The sequence below is a fragment of the Centrocercus urophasianus genome, unplaced genomic scaffold (assembly GCF_019232065.1).
Source record: "Centrocercus urophasianus isolate 14NV4802_14NV808 unplaced genomic scaffold, USGS_Curo_1.0 seq_10, whole genome shotgun sequence".
NCBI lineage: Eukaryota > Metazoa > Chordata > Aves > Galliformes > Phasianidae > Centrocercus > Centrocercus urophasianus.
In genome coordinates, this window is record NW_024884142.1 from 28,935,057 (window position 1) to 28,953,129 (window position 18,073).

Genomic DNA, 18,073 nt, shown 5'->3' on the forward strand with positions numbered 1-18,073 from the left:
AAATAACCAGAAATTGTTTTACAACCCCATACACCTGCAGAACATTTCACCTCTAACAACAGATCAGATAAGTATGAAAAAATTGTGCATCTCAACTCAAGCTTAAAAAAAAGGTAGTATCTGAAAAGTTTAAGTCATTGTTACCACTGAAATAGTTAAGGTTTTCAATTTCAAAGTTCAGTGTTCATATAGGAAACATCAAAGAAAATGTTTCCCCTGGTTAGAGACAATACTACTAGTTTCCAACTTGCAAGAGCAATTGTCTAGCACTTACAGTGTAGTAACCCGTGATTGTGAGTTTATGCAAGTACAGTTAGCAATTAGAATATTAAGTTCTTAATCAAAAATACCAGTTTTAGGTGTTCTTTTCTCCTCTTGCCAAAGGAAGTGCTTGATGATCCAGGTTCTGATTCTTGGCCTCCTGTTTTACCGTTGTCATCATCTTCCTCTTCGTCATCCTCAAAGCACCATTCTGGTAGCTCAGGTGGTGATGGTGCATCATCTTCATCTCCGTAACGACGAAATAATTCCTTCAAATAGTCACCTTTGTAAATACCTGGTGGTCTGGCCTGAGCAAAGGTAGCCACAGCTGCCTCAATACTGGCAAATAAAAAATGGAAATTACTCTGTAACTTTATTTGTTAAGGCACAGCATGACTAAAACATACTTAAAACTTACCAAGTTAGCAAGTACCAAGAATTTAGAAAAAATCCTAAAGTGACAATTCCAAAAACATTCATGGTATTCAAAGCATCATGCTTCAATTGTGTTGATCATGTACACAAAATCTGTAGCTTGGTTTGTTTCATCTCTAGCTGCAGCAAAGACCAGCCTGCTGGTCATTTAGGTAAAACCTTCATTATAATTTTTATTGTTGCTATAGAAAAATGAATGAGTGGCACATAGGTAAGTACTTACAGACCAAATTACAGACCACAAATCTACATTTAGAAATCTTGCTATATAGGTTGGATACTGGGAAAAAATCTCTTCTCTGAAAGAGTGCTCAGGTGCTGGAATAGGCTGCCCAGGGAGGCAGTTGGAGTCACTGTCCCTGGAGGTGTTCAGGAAACATTTAGATGTTGTACTGAGGGAAGTGGTTTAGTGGGAAATATTGGTGGTAGGTGGATGGTTGGACTGGATCATCTTGGAGGTCTTTTCCAACCATGGTGATTCTATGTAAAAGAGTAGAGAGATACCACAAAAGGTAAATCCCTTAGTTAGGCTTCTTGACAAGCACGAATGTTTAAGCTGGAATAAAAGCACATACTACTTGCTGCAAATTTTTTACTTTCTTTTTAAATATGAAAATAGCCTACCACTGGAACAAGGAAATTATGTAGGTAAGATTGGAAAAAAAATATAGAAGGCATTTTTTGCCTCATCTGTCCAGTATGAGACAGTGCCTGAGAACTCTGAGACAAGTATCCTGGTATAGAGAAAGCCACTTCCCGAGGACCAGGTAAGTTTAGTTCTCTCTCTGATCAAGAGGGGGGAACAAAGCATTTTCAGAAGTCAGGCTACCAGATGGTCATCAATCTCAGAAACAACAGCTTAATAACCTGAGTTATTTAGAAAAAAAATATCTAATCTTCCTCATTCTGTTTCTTATGACTTCTAATTTCTCACATACAAGACAATTTTCATTTTGGTAACATTCTTAAATTGTTTTGCACCTTCCAAAATCAATGTCATTGCAAATCCAAAACAACCAAAAGAGGCATGGCCTGAAACAAGTTCAGATTCGTCCTCCATTGTATCACAAGAACTCTACACTATTGTGGAGCATATGGTAACAAAAGTCAAAAGATCCAGGGCTAGGTTTCTGAGCTTGAAATCTGCTGAAGGAAAACATGCTCTGCAAGTTCCAGAAATAGAGTAGACTTTGGGGAAAAAGTTATAGAAAAGGAAACTAAGGTTTCTGATAACTAGCTGAAGGGCTTTCATTCTAGATGACCTTTCTTTAAACTAACTATAAAATACACCTCAGAATTCACAATGCATCAGCAGTGCTCTTGTACCATACACTTCAGAAATGAATATGGATGGATTTTTCCATCAGGAAAGCCTTATTTCTTCACAAACAGCAGTGACTTATTTTAAAGGATGATACAGCAAACTGACTTTATCTTAATACAATGCTTAGCACTAACTTCCACCTTGCAGAAATCTTTTGCAGTGGACATTTTTATTAAGTGACATCAGGACACTCTGTTAAAACAATTTGACAGAGAAGAGCAAATTTACACAATCAGCTATTCAAACAAAGCGAACAAACAAAAATACACGGCTGCTAAGTTTTAAGGCCTTTCCCACAGAGGTATGGAAGTAAAAAGCTGCCTAAAAGCAGTTTCAAATAGATTTAAGTGCATTTCCTCCTCAGAACAAACGACCAATATCGAATCTGATTACTGCATGCTGCTTTTAAGTTGTTAGATTAAAAGCAAAGCAATTTTCTACTTTGTAAGAGTAACTATAATCACACTATAACAATCTTTGTATCTTCCTGCAGTCAGCTAAGATTCTGCCAACACTCAGCCACCCACTGTTAATGGCATTCTGTCTCCACTACTCCAGTGTCTTTACTCCAAGTTTACCAACAGAAGACAACAACCTACTTCTTTGCAAACTGCTTGCATATACACATTAATCACCAAATAAATTCTATGTCCAGAGATATATCACAAGAACAGGAGTGTATTTCTCTTCATTTAAAAGACCGTACAAGAAATACCATCAAAATGCTGAAGGGACTTTGGTCAGCAAAACACTCTGCAAGTGACCCAGCCATCACAGAAACAGCATTTCATGAACACTACCAAACATGCAAAAATCAAGCTTATCAGCATGGTACGGCCTATTTTATTTTTTTTCCTTTTAAACTAGTTATATTTGGAAAAGATCTCTGGTGCGTATGAAGGCACCAAAGTTTAAAATCCCTCAAGCAGGTGCTTTTGTAGAAATGTGCTGCAGACTTCAAACAGCAAGCTGGAAACAGCTTTGCCTTCCCCACCACCCCTTCAGAAGGGAACTTGTCACTCTGTTGTTTCTCCAGCTAATGGCATCTTCCTGGAAGTCAAGAAATTAAAAAAGCCTACAACCAAACCTATGTGAAATAGAAGAAATAATACTTCAGGCTTCCCTGAACTCTGTGTTTTCACTCAAAGCATGGGGCATGCCACTGGGGAGGGACCCAGCACAATCCATACGTTTCTAGAAGCCTTCACACAGCAGGTACAGCTGACTTTCACTTACCAGAACTGAAAAGCTTCACTGACCAAGGCTAAGCTACCAAGGTATGATATGAATAATGCTAACATAGGTTGTTTGCTCAAAATTAGTAGAAAGTTTTAATTTAAACAGTGAACACACGAGGATAGCTGCCAGGAAGAGTGAAACAGACTGAAGATTCTTTAGTCCACAAATCCCTAAGAATTAAATTTCAAAGTTACCTCCAGTCCAGCTTCTCAACCAAGAAGGCACAGATGAGAAATCCAGTTCTATTGAAGCCATGTGTGCAATGGACACCTAGATGAAACAAGAACATAATCATTTGAAAGTATTTCCAACACTCATAGTTGAGTTTCACAAGTGAGTTTTCTAATCATTCTACTCTCATCAATAACAAGTTACCTCCCTTCCTATCAAGACAGCACAGATTACTTAACGCACAAAAGCCTAAGAACAATTTATTATATCCTTCCTGCAAATTATCAGCATCAAGAACATAGAACACTTCAGATTATTTCAGATCAAGACCACTAACTTAATCCAACTCAAATATGGCTAATGCAGATGAGATCCAAAGTTGTTTGATTTGGATTTTGTTCTTTTTTTTTTTTTTTAAATGACTGCACAAATGCTTACTAGGAGACAATGCAGTCAAAGTTGATAGCTGTGTTTTTAATGGATTCAACAAGCTCTACATTATTTCACACCATCAGGCATAAAAATCATACCCAGATTTTCCTGTTTCAAACTTGAATGCAGTGTCAGTCTAAAATTCTAAGTCAGATTTATAATTACCATACTAAGGCTGGGCATTAAATTGGGGGTGGGGGGAAGGAGGAGGAGGGGGAGGAAGAAAACTACAGACCACTACAATAACTTTGAAATACTTATTACATTTTAAGAAAAACACAAATTTTTCCTCTATTTTACAGTGAAAGGAAGGGAAAGTCAAAGGCATCGAAATTCCTTTTTCCTATTCTTTTCTCCCATGTCAAGGCAACAGCACCATCTAGTGATAAACAAACCAAGCTTGAAATTTGTGCTACTAAAAGGCTATGAGGAATTCAAGCAAGACGACTCTTCCTCCCACTGCATCTTTTTTAAACAGCAAACACTGCAGTATTAAAGCTTCCACTAAAACCAAGTGCAATCATTAATTGGTCAATAATATGTTTTTTCAGCTCTGACTACAAAACAAGGTTTTATTAATTCACTTAGTCTCCTAACTGTGGCAGAGAAATAAGTCAACAATAATTCACTGGATGCTTATCCAGATCAAATTTCAGCATCTATCTTCTCTTCCTACAATCTACATCCACACTGCAGCAATTTATTTATTTTCAACTGGAGATCCAAGACCAAATATCTATGAAGAGCAGCAACTTTACATAAGTACACAGACCTCGACTGCATCAGAGCTGGTTTTGTGACTCACTCCCCTTTCGCTCCAACATCGCTTTCTTAAAAAAGCAATGCAAAATCTGCTAGGAATTTCTTGGATTCACACTTTCTAACCATTAATAGCCATAAAAACCATAACTTGCATCAAATGAAATTAATTTTAGCTTCCTTATAGAATTTGTTCCCAGTAATCATTTCTCTTTTGTTTCTGGCTTAAGCAAAATCTTTGCATTTTGTTTCCTTGAAGTTGGCAGGCATGCTGCAGTCCTTCAAGTTGCAAAAATATAGCTTCCATCCTATAGTGTTCTAGTTGAATAGAAAATTTTGTTCACTTATCATCCGCATTTGAGCCTTTTTCGTATCAGGCACACAATTGCTATCAATAAGCCCTGCAGCTGTTACTTCTACCAAGAAGGTTAAGTCAATAATTTTACACACACAACAAAGATAAGTAGCATTTCAGCAGTGAGACCAATGGCTTGGAAAGGAATGATGGCAGAGGGTGCAGAGTCCTATCACTGCTGCAGATTGCTTTCACTTCTGATAAAAACATCCTCCACTCTAAGTCCTCTGGAGCTCTTTCAAAAGAGGAAACAAAGCATACAGACCCAGAAACAACTTTTCTGTAACTCACGGAAGGAAAATGGAAAATCCCAATGTTTCATTTGTAACACAAAAACCAAAACCACAGGTTATTTAAGAGATTTATTTTTTTTTTCTGCCTCACAGAAGTGAACCAAAGGGAAGTGATCATCCCTCTGTATTCAGCACTGGTGAGGCTGCACCTCAAGTACTGTGTTCAGTTTTGGGCCCCTCACTGCAAGACAGACATTGAGGCCCTGGAGCATGTCCAGAGAGGGCAGTGAAGCTGTGAGGGCTCTGCAGCATAAGTCTTATAGATAGTGGCTAAGGGAGCTGGGATTGTTCAGTTCAGAGAAGAGGAGGCTCAGAGGTGAGCTTATTGCTCTCTAGAACCTCCCGAGGGGGGATTGTACTGAGCTGGGGGGACAATCTCTTCTCCCATTTAACTAGCAATAGGACTAGAGGGAACAGCCTTAAGATGCACGAGGAGAGATTCAGGTTGAACATTAGGAAATACTTCTCTGAGAGAGGGGTCAGGCACTGGAACAGGCTACCCAGAGAGGTGCTTGAGTCATCAACCCCAGAAGTGCTCAAAAAACATTTCATTGTTGTACTGAGAGCCATGGTTCAGTAGAGAAATATTGGTGATAGGGGGTACAGCTGCACTGTAAGATCTTAGAGATCTTTTCCAACCTTGGTGATTTCACGGTTCTGAAGTCCTGAGTTTGGTGCCAAGGAAGGATATGGAGCAGATTGTCTTGAGGGAGATCACACAGCATGTGCAGGACAGCTGTGGGAATCAGTCTTAGCCAGCATGGGCTCATGAAAGGCAGGTCCTGCTTGACCAACCTGCTCCTTCTATGATCTAGCGACCCATCTGGTGGACAAGGAAAAGGCTGTTGATGTAGTTTACTTAGACTTCAGCAAGGCTGCCACCCACAGTATACTCCTGCAGAAGCTGGCAGCCTGTGGCTTGGACAGGTACACTCTTAGCTGGATAAGGAACTGGCTGGAAGGCCAGGCTCAGAAAGTGGTGGTGAATGGAACTAAATCCAACTGGCGACCGGTCACTAGTGGTGTTCCCCAGGGGTCTGTGCTGGGGCCTGTCCTCTTCAATATCTTTGCTGATGACCTGGATGAGGGCACGGAGTGCACCCTCAGTAAGTTTGCAGATGACACCAAGTTGGCTGGAAGTGTTGATCGGCCTGGGGGTAGCAAGGCCATACAGAAGGATTTGGACAGGCTGGATGGCTGGGCTGAAGCCAATGGGGTGAGGTTCAACAAGGCCAAATGCCAGGTCCTGCACTTTAGCCACAACAACCCCAGGCGATGCTACAGGCTTGGGGCAGAGTGACTGGAGGACTGCGTAGAGGAAATGGACCTGGGGGTATTGATTGATGCTCGGCTGAACGTGAGCCAGCAGAGTGCCCAGGTGGCCAAGAAGGCCAATGGCATCCTGGCTTGCATCAGAAACAGTGCTGCCAGCAGGAACAGGGAAGGCATTGTCCCCCTGTACTCAGCTCTGGTGAGGCCGCACCTCGAGTGCTGTGTCCAGTTTTGGGACCCTCACTGCAAGAAAGACACTGAGGCTCTGGAACCTCCAGAGAAGGACAAGAAAGCTGGCGAGGGGTGTGGAGCACAGGACTTATGAGGAGCAGCGGAAGGAGCTGGGAATGTTCAGCCTGGAGAAGAGGAGGCCCAGGGGAGACCTTACTGCTCTCTATAACTTCCTGAAGGGAGATTGTAGGGAGCTGGGGGTCGGCCTCTTCTCTCATGTAACTGGTGGTAGAACTAGAGGGAATGGCTTCAAGCTGCTCCAGGGGAGATTCAGGCTGGACATCAGGAAATACTACTTTTCTGAAAGAGTGGTCAGGCACTGGAATGGGCTGCCCAGGGAGGTGGTGGAGTCCCCGACCCTGGAGGTGTGCAAGGAACGTTTGGACATTGTATTGAGAGATATGGTTTAGTGAGAACTATCAGTGATAGGTGGATGGTTGGACTGGGTGATCCTGTGAGTCTCTTCCAATCTTGGTGATTCTATGATTCAGTTGGAGTCAAGACACAGTCTTTTCAATAATAGAACATTCCAAAACTCATGCAAGTCAGAAAGTAAATGGCTCAACACTAAAAATAGTGTTTTAGAAGTAAAATGGGTTTGCTACTTAATACATGTCACAATACTACCCCTATTTCTTAGAAATCCCTATTTCTGAAATATTGTCTGATGGCTGATCCCACTTACTCTCAGTTTTTGTATCAGATACTTCTGCTTGTTCAAGGAAAAAAAATACATGTCTTTATACAATTGAAATTTCTTTCTATGTGAAACAAAGAAAGCATCTAAAACTAAATTGTGTGAAAAAGTTAATTACGTGCCCAAGTGTATCTCTCAGGCATTAACAAAATAAGATTCTCAATGGTATCCAGAGACAAGAAGAAATAGGCACAAACTGAAATACAAGAAATGCCATTTAAACACTAGGAAAAAGCACTTTTCACTGTAAAAGTCCAACGCTTTATTAAGTTGCCAGAAGATGTTGTGGAGTTCCTATCCTTGGAAGATGTCAAAAGTGGGCACCATCCTAAGCAACCTGCTGCAGCTGACTGCTCTGCAGAGGGGTGATAAGCTAGATGATTTCCAGAGGTCCCTTTCAACTTCTTCTGTTCTAAGACTCTATACAAATCCTAAACTGTGTGAACATACAAGCTTAGTTTACCGAGCTCTTATCAATGGCACCTATGCAAACAACTGTTCTAAGTACTAAGTCAGACAGATATTCCTAGTCAGCAAAGGCATAGAATTATCATCAAACATGCCCAGTGACAAAATTCCTCCTGCCTCTGGAAACTCAGCTGCACAGTAATTTCTCATCTCTGACAGTCTGCAGACAGAGTTAAGCATAGAAGTGCTTAACAGAAACCAGAATAAAACAGTCTTAACTAAAACTGAAAGCCAATCTTTTCTTTTTTTTTTTTTTGCTCTGAGGGAAAAAAGTCTTATGAACATTCAAATATTTACTATGAGACAATACATCACTGAAGAAAAACTTAGCCAAATATCTACTACCAATTTCTACCAATTAATCAGCTGCTTTGTGAAATCTGCTGAAGAGTCTCTGATCAGTCAGCTATTGAAAATATTGAAAAGGACAGCAAGTAAGCCACACCACTGAGTGTCAAAACAACACTTAGGCAATGCATGATCTTCTTTTCTATCAGCAGTAGTTTCAAAAATATAATGCAGACAGCTTGCAGACAGTTCTTGTACATTTCTTCTGCATAAAGTAAACAGCTGTATTCAAATTGATGCATACAGAAGCATACAGGTTTCTATAAAAACAAAATGCTACTCGAGTTAAAAAAATAATTAATCTATACATACATAAACACTGTTCTGCAGAAATTCTTTTCACACTGTTAAGAATAACAGACTATATAGGAAAAAAAATAAATTAACAGGAAAAACTAATGAAAATAGATTAGACATACCTATGAGTTCTGTGGGATTCTTTTCACTGAAATGTTCACATACACGGATAAATGTTTCTGTATTCTCAGGCGTAGGGCACTCACCATGTCTGATTAAAAAAAAAAAAGATAGGAATCAGTGGCAGGAGAAGAAAAAAATCGAAGTGAAAAAACAGCAATTACTTCAGAGTGATCTTTCAAGTTAAACAACTAAAAAGAATACAGACCACTTACCCCTTACACTGAAGCTTTATATATTTAATCCCCTCTTTCTGTATATCGTTCCTATCATAGAATCTATTGGTGTTGGTCAAGTCTACCAGCAAACCCATTTTAACCTGAAAAATAAACATAATTATATATTCAGTTCAGGTATTTGTACATAAATATTAATTTGTTAATAACAACCAAATTTAAAGTGATAGCAAACCACTGTTGCAAGTTTGAAATCTTTCAAATACTGTGTTGAGAAAACATCCATATAAGCTTCATTCTACTACCGCTCTACTACCTGTTCTTCAGGAAAGCTTGTGCCTGAATCAGCTTCAGTCACCAATTCAAAAACCTCAGTTTGTTTCTTACAACATTTCTAAGTAAGAAAAATTTGCTAATAGCAAAAAAATATCTGCTAAAGAACTACATAAACATGTTAAAAGACATAACTTTATTACCTAAAGTCACATCAACTTCACATAAAATAACACAGTGAGAGCACAATAAGAAAAATTACCTACTGAAACTTGTAAGTATCCACTCATAAGAAAAAAACCTTCACCTCAGTTTCCCTATTTAGTAGAGCACAAAACAAACAAACACATTTTCAAGTTTAAAATAAAAATTCCCTTTATTTCCTAGAAATTTTCTATTCAGAGGTGAAACATGAAACAGTTTGAAATCTTGCAAGGTGCTGCAGGTGACTGAGCTGGCAGTTCTAACCACACAGATGTTAGGTGTACCTGAATTAAGGTTGCTTTACCCATTATCCTAATGTGTCCTTTGAGCTGTATGGAAGTTACCATTCCAAAATTCAAGACAGAAAACAGGAGTTCCTCTGCGTGACACCTTACACACAGCTCACCAGCAACATGCATTCTACTGACACCCCATTTAAGTTAACAAGGGAAATGAAACCCTTCAAATTTCATTAAAATTTTGTAACAGTGGTGGAAAACACTTCACTCCAAGCTCTGGGGAAACACATTCCTTTAGGTCACAGATACAGGGAACTGCAGAAAAACAGAACAGGAAAACAAAGTTGCATGGCAACCTGTTGACTCGATGCTAGCCTTCTTCATTCTGTAGAATTTCATCCTTGGTTCAGCAAAACTTCTTCCAACCATAAACCTCCCTTATGACTACACAAAAACAGCTCACTGATACACCTGTTTGCTGAAAGCATTCCTGGCTTCCTATTTGCAGAACATCATGCTTTCACTTAGGATCCTCACCATGAAATCAGACACCTATTTAAAGAATGTTTACAAGGAGATTTAACAAAATCCTCGTTCCGTTGTCTTTTTAAAAAGACATCAATAGTGCACTTAAAAGTACATTACCACTGCAGCATGTTACATGTGCAAAAACATAAAAGAACAGCACATCTTCAATATACTTAAAACTCCAGCACATATTCTTAACACAATTTTGATCAGTTTTTATTTACCTTGCAGTCAGACTGGCAATAGTTTAGAACTGCAGTAGGAAAAATTACAACTTAAAACACTGCTTCCAGACAATTCACAGAAAATAAATTCCCATCAACTAGAATACAGTTCAGACACAGCAGTTTTGCACAGATAAATTAATCTGTAGACTCCAAAGGCAAATTTCCAATTATCTACAGAGCTTATCATGCATGACATTCAAAGTTCTTGTGATACACTTCCATATTTTTATTTATCAGATATTAAAAAGTGTCATAACGTTGTGTCAGCAGCACTAAGTACTCCAATATCCAAATTGGTTCTAAATTTCTCCTCTCCTTCGTGGTTTACCAGCACTGTATATTTTGTTCTGAATGGTTTACTGTGAGCATACTGCAAAAAAAATACAAGCACTTTGATAGCAACCCACCTGAAAACAATGTCACATCATCTGAAATCTCAAATATTTTGTGTCAGCTGAGCTGCTAGACATACAGACAGACAGCAGCATATTACCTGGTGATCAATGTTGCAGGGAGCACACAAAGGGCAATAAATTACTTTCCCTCTACTTTCAACAACACTTAGCAAACATCTCAAGGATTACTTAATTCACAAGTGAGCCACACAAAACTCCCTGGTGCTACACTGTAGGTCCCTAACCCTGACCTAAGCCAATTAAGAACAACTGTTCAGAGTAGAATAACATGTTCTCACATCAGTATCTTTAGGTACACATACTGGACAGCAAACTAAGAAAAATAAAGGTAAAATGGTGAAAGATGCAGGAGTCATAGAATCACCAAGGTCAGAAAAGACCTCCCAAATCACCCAGCCCAATCAGCCACCTACCTCCAATATTCCCCTCCGAACCATGTCCCTCAGTGCAACATCTAAACATTACCTGAACATCTCCAGAGATGGCGTCTCCACCAACCCCCTGGACAGCTCGTTCCAGTGCCTGACCACTCTTTTAGAGAAGAAATATTTCCTAATATCCAATCTGAATCACCTCTGGCACAACTCAAGGCCATTCCCTCTCATCTTGTCACTAGTTACACAGGAGAAAGAAGAAGCGGGCCTCCACTTTGCCACAACCTCCCTTCAGGAAGGTGCAGAGAGCAATAAGGCCACCCCTGAGCCTCCTCTTCTCCAGGCTAATCCCAGTTCCCTCAGCTGCTTCCCATAACACTTGTGATCCAGACTCCTCACAGCTTTGTTGTCCTTCTTTGAACCCGCTCCAGAGCCTCAGTGTCTTTCTTGCAGCGAGGGTCCCAAAACTGGACACAGTACTTGAGGTGCGGCCTCACCAGAGCTGAGTACAGGGGCACAATGCCTTCCCTGTTCCTGCTGGCAGCACTGTTTCTGATGCAAGCCAGGATGCCATTGGCCTTCTTGGCCACCTGGGCACACTGTCGGCTCACGTTCAGCCGAGCATCAATCAATATCCCCAGGTCCATTTCCTCTACACAGTCTTCCAGTCACTCTGCTCCAAGCCTGTAGCGTTGCCTGGGGTTGTTGTGGCTAAAGTGCAGGACCCGGCATTTGGCCTTGTTGAACCTCACCCCATTGGCTTCAGCCCAGCCATCCAGCCTGTCCAAATCCTTCTGTATGGCCTCGCTACCCCCAGGCCGATCAACACTTCCAGCCAACTTGGTGTCATCTGCAAATTTACTGAGGGTGCACTCAATGCTCTCATCCAGATCATCAGTAAAGGTACTGGACAGGACAGAACCCACACAGAATTTTCTAATAGCGTGACCTGACCAAAAAAAAAAAAAAAAGCACAATAACCTTCCTCCATGTTCTGCATCCTATCAATAATGTGGTTAGAGCAGGCAAAAAGACTGATACAAGAACCAGCTGTACGTTCCCTGAAGAGCTCTACACTACAAAGCAACAGAAGTGGCCCCACAACTACCTTCCTCCTTGGATTCTGCACAGCTCAGTTGGATTAATTGTTCTCTTATTTAAAATATGAAGTTAGGTACAGGTACAGTGTTTCCAAGATATCCTCAGCTAAAGAGAAAAAATTTTTGAAATAAGACAAAGATTTAATGAAAATGATTTTAAAGCAGAGAATTTTTCATCCAGTTGCAGCATGGTAAGAAAGATATTCCAAAATGAGAATTAGTGCTGAAGAAGATGCTGCATCATCCAGAAGGCTCAACAGAAGGAAAAAGAGTTGGTAGGAAAATCAGCCGTTTAATAAAAGCTAGAAGTTAAAGTGTAACACCATTTAATATCACAAGTTAACAGAGAGCTAAAATAAGTGCAATTAATTTGTAACGCACAGATTAACATTTTCCCCTTTCAAAGTAGGGGATTCAATTCCACTTTAGTACTGAAAACTCAAAGCCAACTCCCAACTCCACTATTCTCAAATAGCAGCAGCTTCAAAGGCTCGCACCAGAAGCTTCCAATCTTCCCCAAACCTCTCCTGCAATGAAGAGTTACCACTGAAATGTATAAAAGCACAAAAATTAATTTCATATCAAAACATTTAAGCTCAAAGAATACTCGCACATTTTTCCTTTAACTTTTAGAGATTACTCTTCTGAACATATTCATTTATAGATTCCAGTCTCCTGATTGATACAGAGGATGAGGAGAACACTACAACATAATTCAGACCTAAATTATCAGTAATCATCTGGAGATATTGCATTTAATTTCAGCAGGAGGATGAAATACAGCAAAGTATTTAAGAGGAAACTCAGAACTATAGAACTTCTGTCCAGCTGATGCTTTATAGTTATTACAAGTCATTCACACATAAATGAAGATCCTGTGAAGTGACTGTTTCTCACACAGTTCATGGAGCAGTACATCATACAGGTATCTGGTATAACTCAGCCACAGCTATGAAGCATGTATGGCATGTACATATACATAAGTGTATGCGTGGCATATAGAGCATAAGGCCTGAAATCAAAGCATCCAGTTACAATATTCCAAAATCCACTCAAGGAAATATTGGTACCACAGAAACTGAAGCAATTCAGTCACCAAGCTGAGGTTGGACTGCGCCTGCGTATGGTCTGATCAATCACAATTCCTACATATAGGAAACATTCTGATACCTGTATGCTCATCACACCTGCTTTGCTGTGCTCCCAAACACTGACATCACAGAAACGACCACAGTCATTCTGTCAGCCATGCTCTCATAGGTTTGCTCCTGGAAAATTCTTAGCAGATTTTTTGAAGAACTACCAAACTAAACTAGTAACCCATTAGAAAAAAAACTGCATTTCCATCTAACATTTTACATAAATCTCATTTTTCAGTCTACCATACCCCACCATCATTAAATGACATGGCTTTGAAAGAGACTAAATTGTTGAGCAACTTCTCACTAAGGCACGTATATTTTTCCTCACAAGAATTGTTGCAACACTAAAATTTTATTGCATTGCAACACAATGAAACTGGTTTTTTCTTTTTTCTCTTTTTTTTTTTTTCCACAATTGTAAAAGATGACTGAAGAGATGAAATAAAGCTGATCTGTAGTTTGAAATTGTCCCCTCTACATACAATCAAACTACAATCTTCATACCATCTCCACTCAGCCATACTTTGGCTGGTGAGTCCATGATTTCCTGTGCTTACAAAAGCCTTCTTCCTCTCACTGTTCCTCATTCCAGCTATCTCACACATAAAACACCTTATGCATTCACTCTTTTGTTGCTATGCAAATAAATAGGCTCCTCTAGATTCCCTTTATATGACCCCAGAAGTCTCTCATCAAACATCATCATCCTCAGGAGGGTGAAAACACACCACAATACATTGAATTCTCTTTGGTTCCCAGACATCTTTCTTGCATTTTCCATTTGAGGAAAGCAGTTTAAAAATCAGTGATTAATTGATCTGTGAAACCAACAACGTGGCTAAGAACTGATAACCAGTTTTCCTAAAAGGAATACTGTAGCTTGAATTTATTAACTGCACAATAGTTCTTGTAAGTCCTAGCTTTTCATAGCAGAAATAAAATTAACTTTTATGAAGCATAAATATTACTAATTTACCTATTCAAGAAAAATTATTAACAGTGTCACCAATTGCTTGTGCAATTTTTTTTTATTTCTTTTATTTTTTATTTTTTTTTTAAATGAGAACATTAAGTTACTGCTTCAGTACTGGCATTTGTTTAAAAAAAAAAAAAAAAAAAAAAAAAAAAAGAAGAAAGGAATTGCTGTCCCTTATTAAAAGAATGTCTAACACTGAGGTTTTCAGCAACCAGCTCTAAGAAAGAAAAGGAAAATACAGAGGAAGCTTGTTAAGGAAAGTTCCATCTTATCTTAAATGCTCAACCTGTACCTTCAAGTATGTGTTAACAGAAGTAACTAATCATGACCAAAACCCTGATGAAGTTTCTGATGAAACTTCTTTTTTAAGTGATAAATCAGTAGCAAGCAACAACTCAAATTCTGAGAAAGTCTCTTAGGTTCTCAACAACTTTAAAACACTTGCACAATTTTATATTACTTTAAACCACGAATAGGCTAACTTTTAGAAAATTTCTAAACATGCCCATTAAAGCTGATGGGAGTATCACAGAATCACAGAATTGTAGGGGTTGGAAGGGACCTCCAGAGATCATCGAGTCCAACCCCCTGCCAAAGCAGGTTCAATACACCAGGTCACACAGGTAGGCATCTAGGCATCCAGTAAAACACCACATTACGTAAAAGAGGAGCCCAAGTAGAACGTAGTTGTATAGATTATAGCACTGGAGTGAGGTAAACCCTACCACTTTCAGCACATATGCTTCACGTTTGCCCACTAACAGCTCTATCACTGCTGCATCGAGTAGCTCACCACCATACCGAAGCTCAAATAAGATCCACAAAATAGAGGTTCTCGTATTTTAGCCACATGACTCCTCTGGTGCTTAAGCTATGATATTGTTAGACTAGTTTTGAACTTGTTTAACTTAGATCAACAGCAAAAATTTAAAAAAAAAAAAAAAAAAAAAAAAAAGAAATTCTACCATTAGTTTTACAAACAACAAAATCAAAACAAGCGGCGCCCATCTTCTATATAATAGTCCAATAAACAGATTAAAAGAATTAGGTTGAGTGCCTTTCTCTGTCTGGGAGGTTCAAAATCTCCTCTCCTACATCTCTGAATGCATCCAACCCTACACAGACCTCTGCACAGCACAGAAGGCTGGAAAGGCCTTCTCTCGTCAGAACCGTGCAGTAGTGCACAGTTACATCCTGGCTGAATGAGACAGACTGAAATGGGGTAAACAGAGACAATGAACAGGAGTTCTGTGAAATATGCCTATCATTTTTAAATACTTTCATTCCTATAAGTGAAAATGCAGCTTAGCATAGCTGTATAAGGATCAGCTGTAAAACTACAAACTCAAAGGACCTGAACTTTGATAACAGCAACTTAGTAGGTTGTGACAATACTAACAAAAATGTGAGGTTCTTGATGATAACACAGTGAATAAGCTGGAGAATTCTGAACAAGTCTTGCCAATAATCAAGTATTTTAGAAACAAAGGAATCACAGAAAAAAAATGAAAATGTAAATAAAATACATACATAGCAAAACACTATAACGCAATTGAAAGCACAGCAATAGCAGCAAAAGCCAAAAGCTGCAGCAAACGAGGATATGCTCAGTGCAGCAGCCACAGACACAGAAACAAAGGAAAAAAAGCTGCTTACCCTTGGAAGGCCTCAGGTAGGCAGGGCTCTCCAACGAGATACCCTTGCCTCCCCTGCCAACCCTTCAGTGAGGTCTGGGAAGGGGCAGATCCTGCCTCCACCCCTCCTGATCACTCAGGGGCATTGCTTGCACCTGAGCTCCCTTGGGTTGGCCCTGCCTTCCCACCAGGTGCTCAATCACTGATTTAAGCTGTGATTTAGCATTTCTGCTACACATATATATTAAATTTTTCTGTACCAGTGTCCCCAAAAAAAGCCATCAACAACATTTTTCTTAAATCTGAAAAGCAGTATTTGAATAAGTGTTAGTAACAAAAGTAACATTTCAATAATTAGAAAATTTAACTTTACCTTGAGACTCTTCAAATAGTTGGACAACATGCTTGGGTGAAAACGATTTTCTTCAGCAACCTGATCATCGTATCTTGGTCCTAACATTGTCTTCAAAGGTAAAAACTTCCCTATGAAACACAAATTTGGCAGTATTGTATGCATACTGATGTATACGCGCACTCGCAACTTAGTGATTTCAAAGCAATACACCAAGCAGTTTTATAGGTTCTTCTACAAAGAAAAGTAACTGCAGGTAAAGTATCAACAACAAGTAACTGGAAACTCTTCTTAGCTCTGAGTTTGCAGAATGCCCCACATGTAAGTCAAGAGGGAAACAGCCCAGATCATCAAGAAGCAGTACTCTCCATGTTTCAGTTACTTTTTAGCGTGGGCCAGGCTGCAGAGCTACAGCACACAACATTTACATTCAGTACAGTAGAAAACACAAAAAGCCAATCTGAAAGGTCAATTTGCCACCCAACATGCCTAGCCCAGAGGAGCTGTTGGGGCCCTGAGGAGGAATGCAGTCATCCCTCCAAAGCACAAGGTCTATGTGCAGCTCAGACATGTTTGTGACAGAACTGTGACAAAAACTTGAGGGGAATTAGCTCTTAGTCCATCAGTCACTAAGAACCCAAGATTTTTCAGTATTGCTTTTATCTTTCCATCCATCCTACCTATCACAGAACACCTGAAATAACCCAGTGGGATGCCTTGTGCTTCCTGCCCAGCTCCAGAGAGCTGCAGACAGACCCCTTCCCCAAACAAAAGTATGTGGAATGAAAACAGTGATAGAGTCATTGCATTCAGATGGAAATCAGCTTCTGGGACAGAAGTTCATTTTAATCTTCATAAAAATGTAAAAATGCATACCAATCTCACTAAAAGACCATGCAAGTGATTGCTGAGAGCATTCCTACCATTCTCTGTAGCCTCAAACTGTAACAAAATATCCTGCGTAGTTTCAAATAAGCATTTAACTTTTAGGAAAGAGCCACTGAAAAAAAGCAAAGATGGAGAGGAAACTGAGAGAAGCTTTGTGTGATTTGCTGGTCAGAATTGTGCAAGAACTGGCAACATGAGGAGTATCCTACTGTTAACTTGTCTGAGAAAAGTCATTCAGTCACACAGTGAGCATAATACACTTCACATGGCATTAAGTCCCTAGCCACTTCAACTCACTTGGCTGCCAGAAACACCCTTCACATTAACCTACTTCCTTCTGCCTTTCCATTCCATTCCTCTTAGCCACAGTGTGAGGGTTGGCTGCCCTCCTTCATTTCCTCATGGTTTGACCTACCTGCCTTAATTCTGTCAGTTTGTTGTGTCTCCTGTCACTTTCAGCATTCCTATTCAGCTTCTCACACTGTTAACCCTTCCTTGCACATTAATTCATAGCTTATACTGTTCAGACTGACTCTCCAAATCCTGACTGTGGATGATCTTAATGCAGAAATCTTTGCTGTGAATCCAACAAAACATCAAGCATGCTTGGAACTGTTCTAATTCACTTCACTACTCCTCGCTGCCATCCAAACACACACATTCACTCTGTGGAAATGTTCAGTATTTTAACAGGCTCCATTTAATACTAGTTGGGAACATACTGAAACCCTGATCCTTGGAACCATTTAGGTACCCAACTTCTACAAACTGAAGTTTGCCATCACCGTGCAGAAACAGAACTTGCATGGCAGCAATCAAGTTGTCTGCCAGCATTAGAAGAC

At 39.6% G+C, this 18,073-nt stretch overlaps 1 protein-coding gene across 2 annotated transcripts in view; it reads right to left on the bottom strand.

Moving 5' to 3' along the window:
- Positions 1-18,073, bottom strand: part of RNGTT (RNA guanylyltransferase and 5'-phosphatase) — a 189,581-nt gene that overhangs the window by 169,099 nt on the left and 2,409 nt on the right. For both annotated transcript variants that reach the window (XM_042824336.1, XM_042824328.1), the window contains exons 2-6: positions 16,365-16,474; positions 8,918-9,021; positions 8,705-8,793; positions 3,454-3,529; positions 351-600 (exon numbers count right to left, since the gene is read on the bottom strand). In XM_042824336.1, coding sequence (XP_042680270.1) covers positions 351-600; positions 3,454-3,529; positions 8,705-8,793; positions 8,918-9,021; positions 16,365-16,474 — 629 coding nt within the window. The remainder of the gene's footprint in view (positions 1-350; positions 601-3,453; positions 3,530-8,704; positions 8,794-8,917; positions 9,022-16,364; positions 16,475-18,073) is intronic.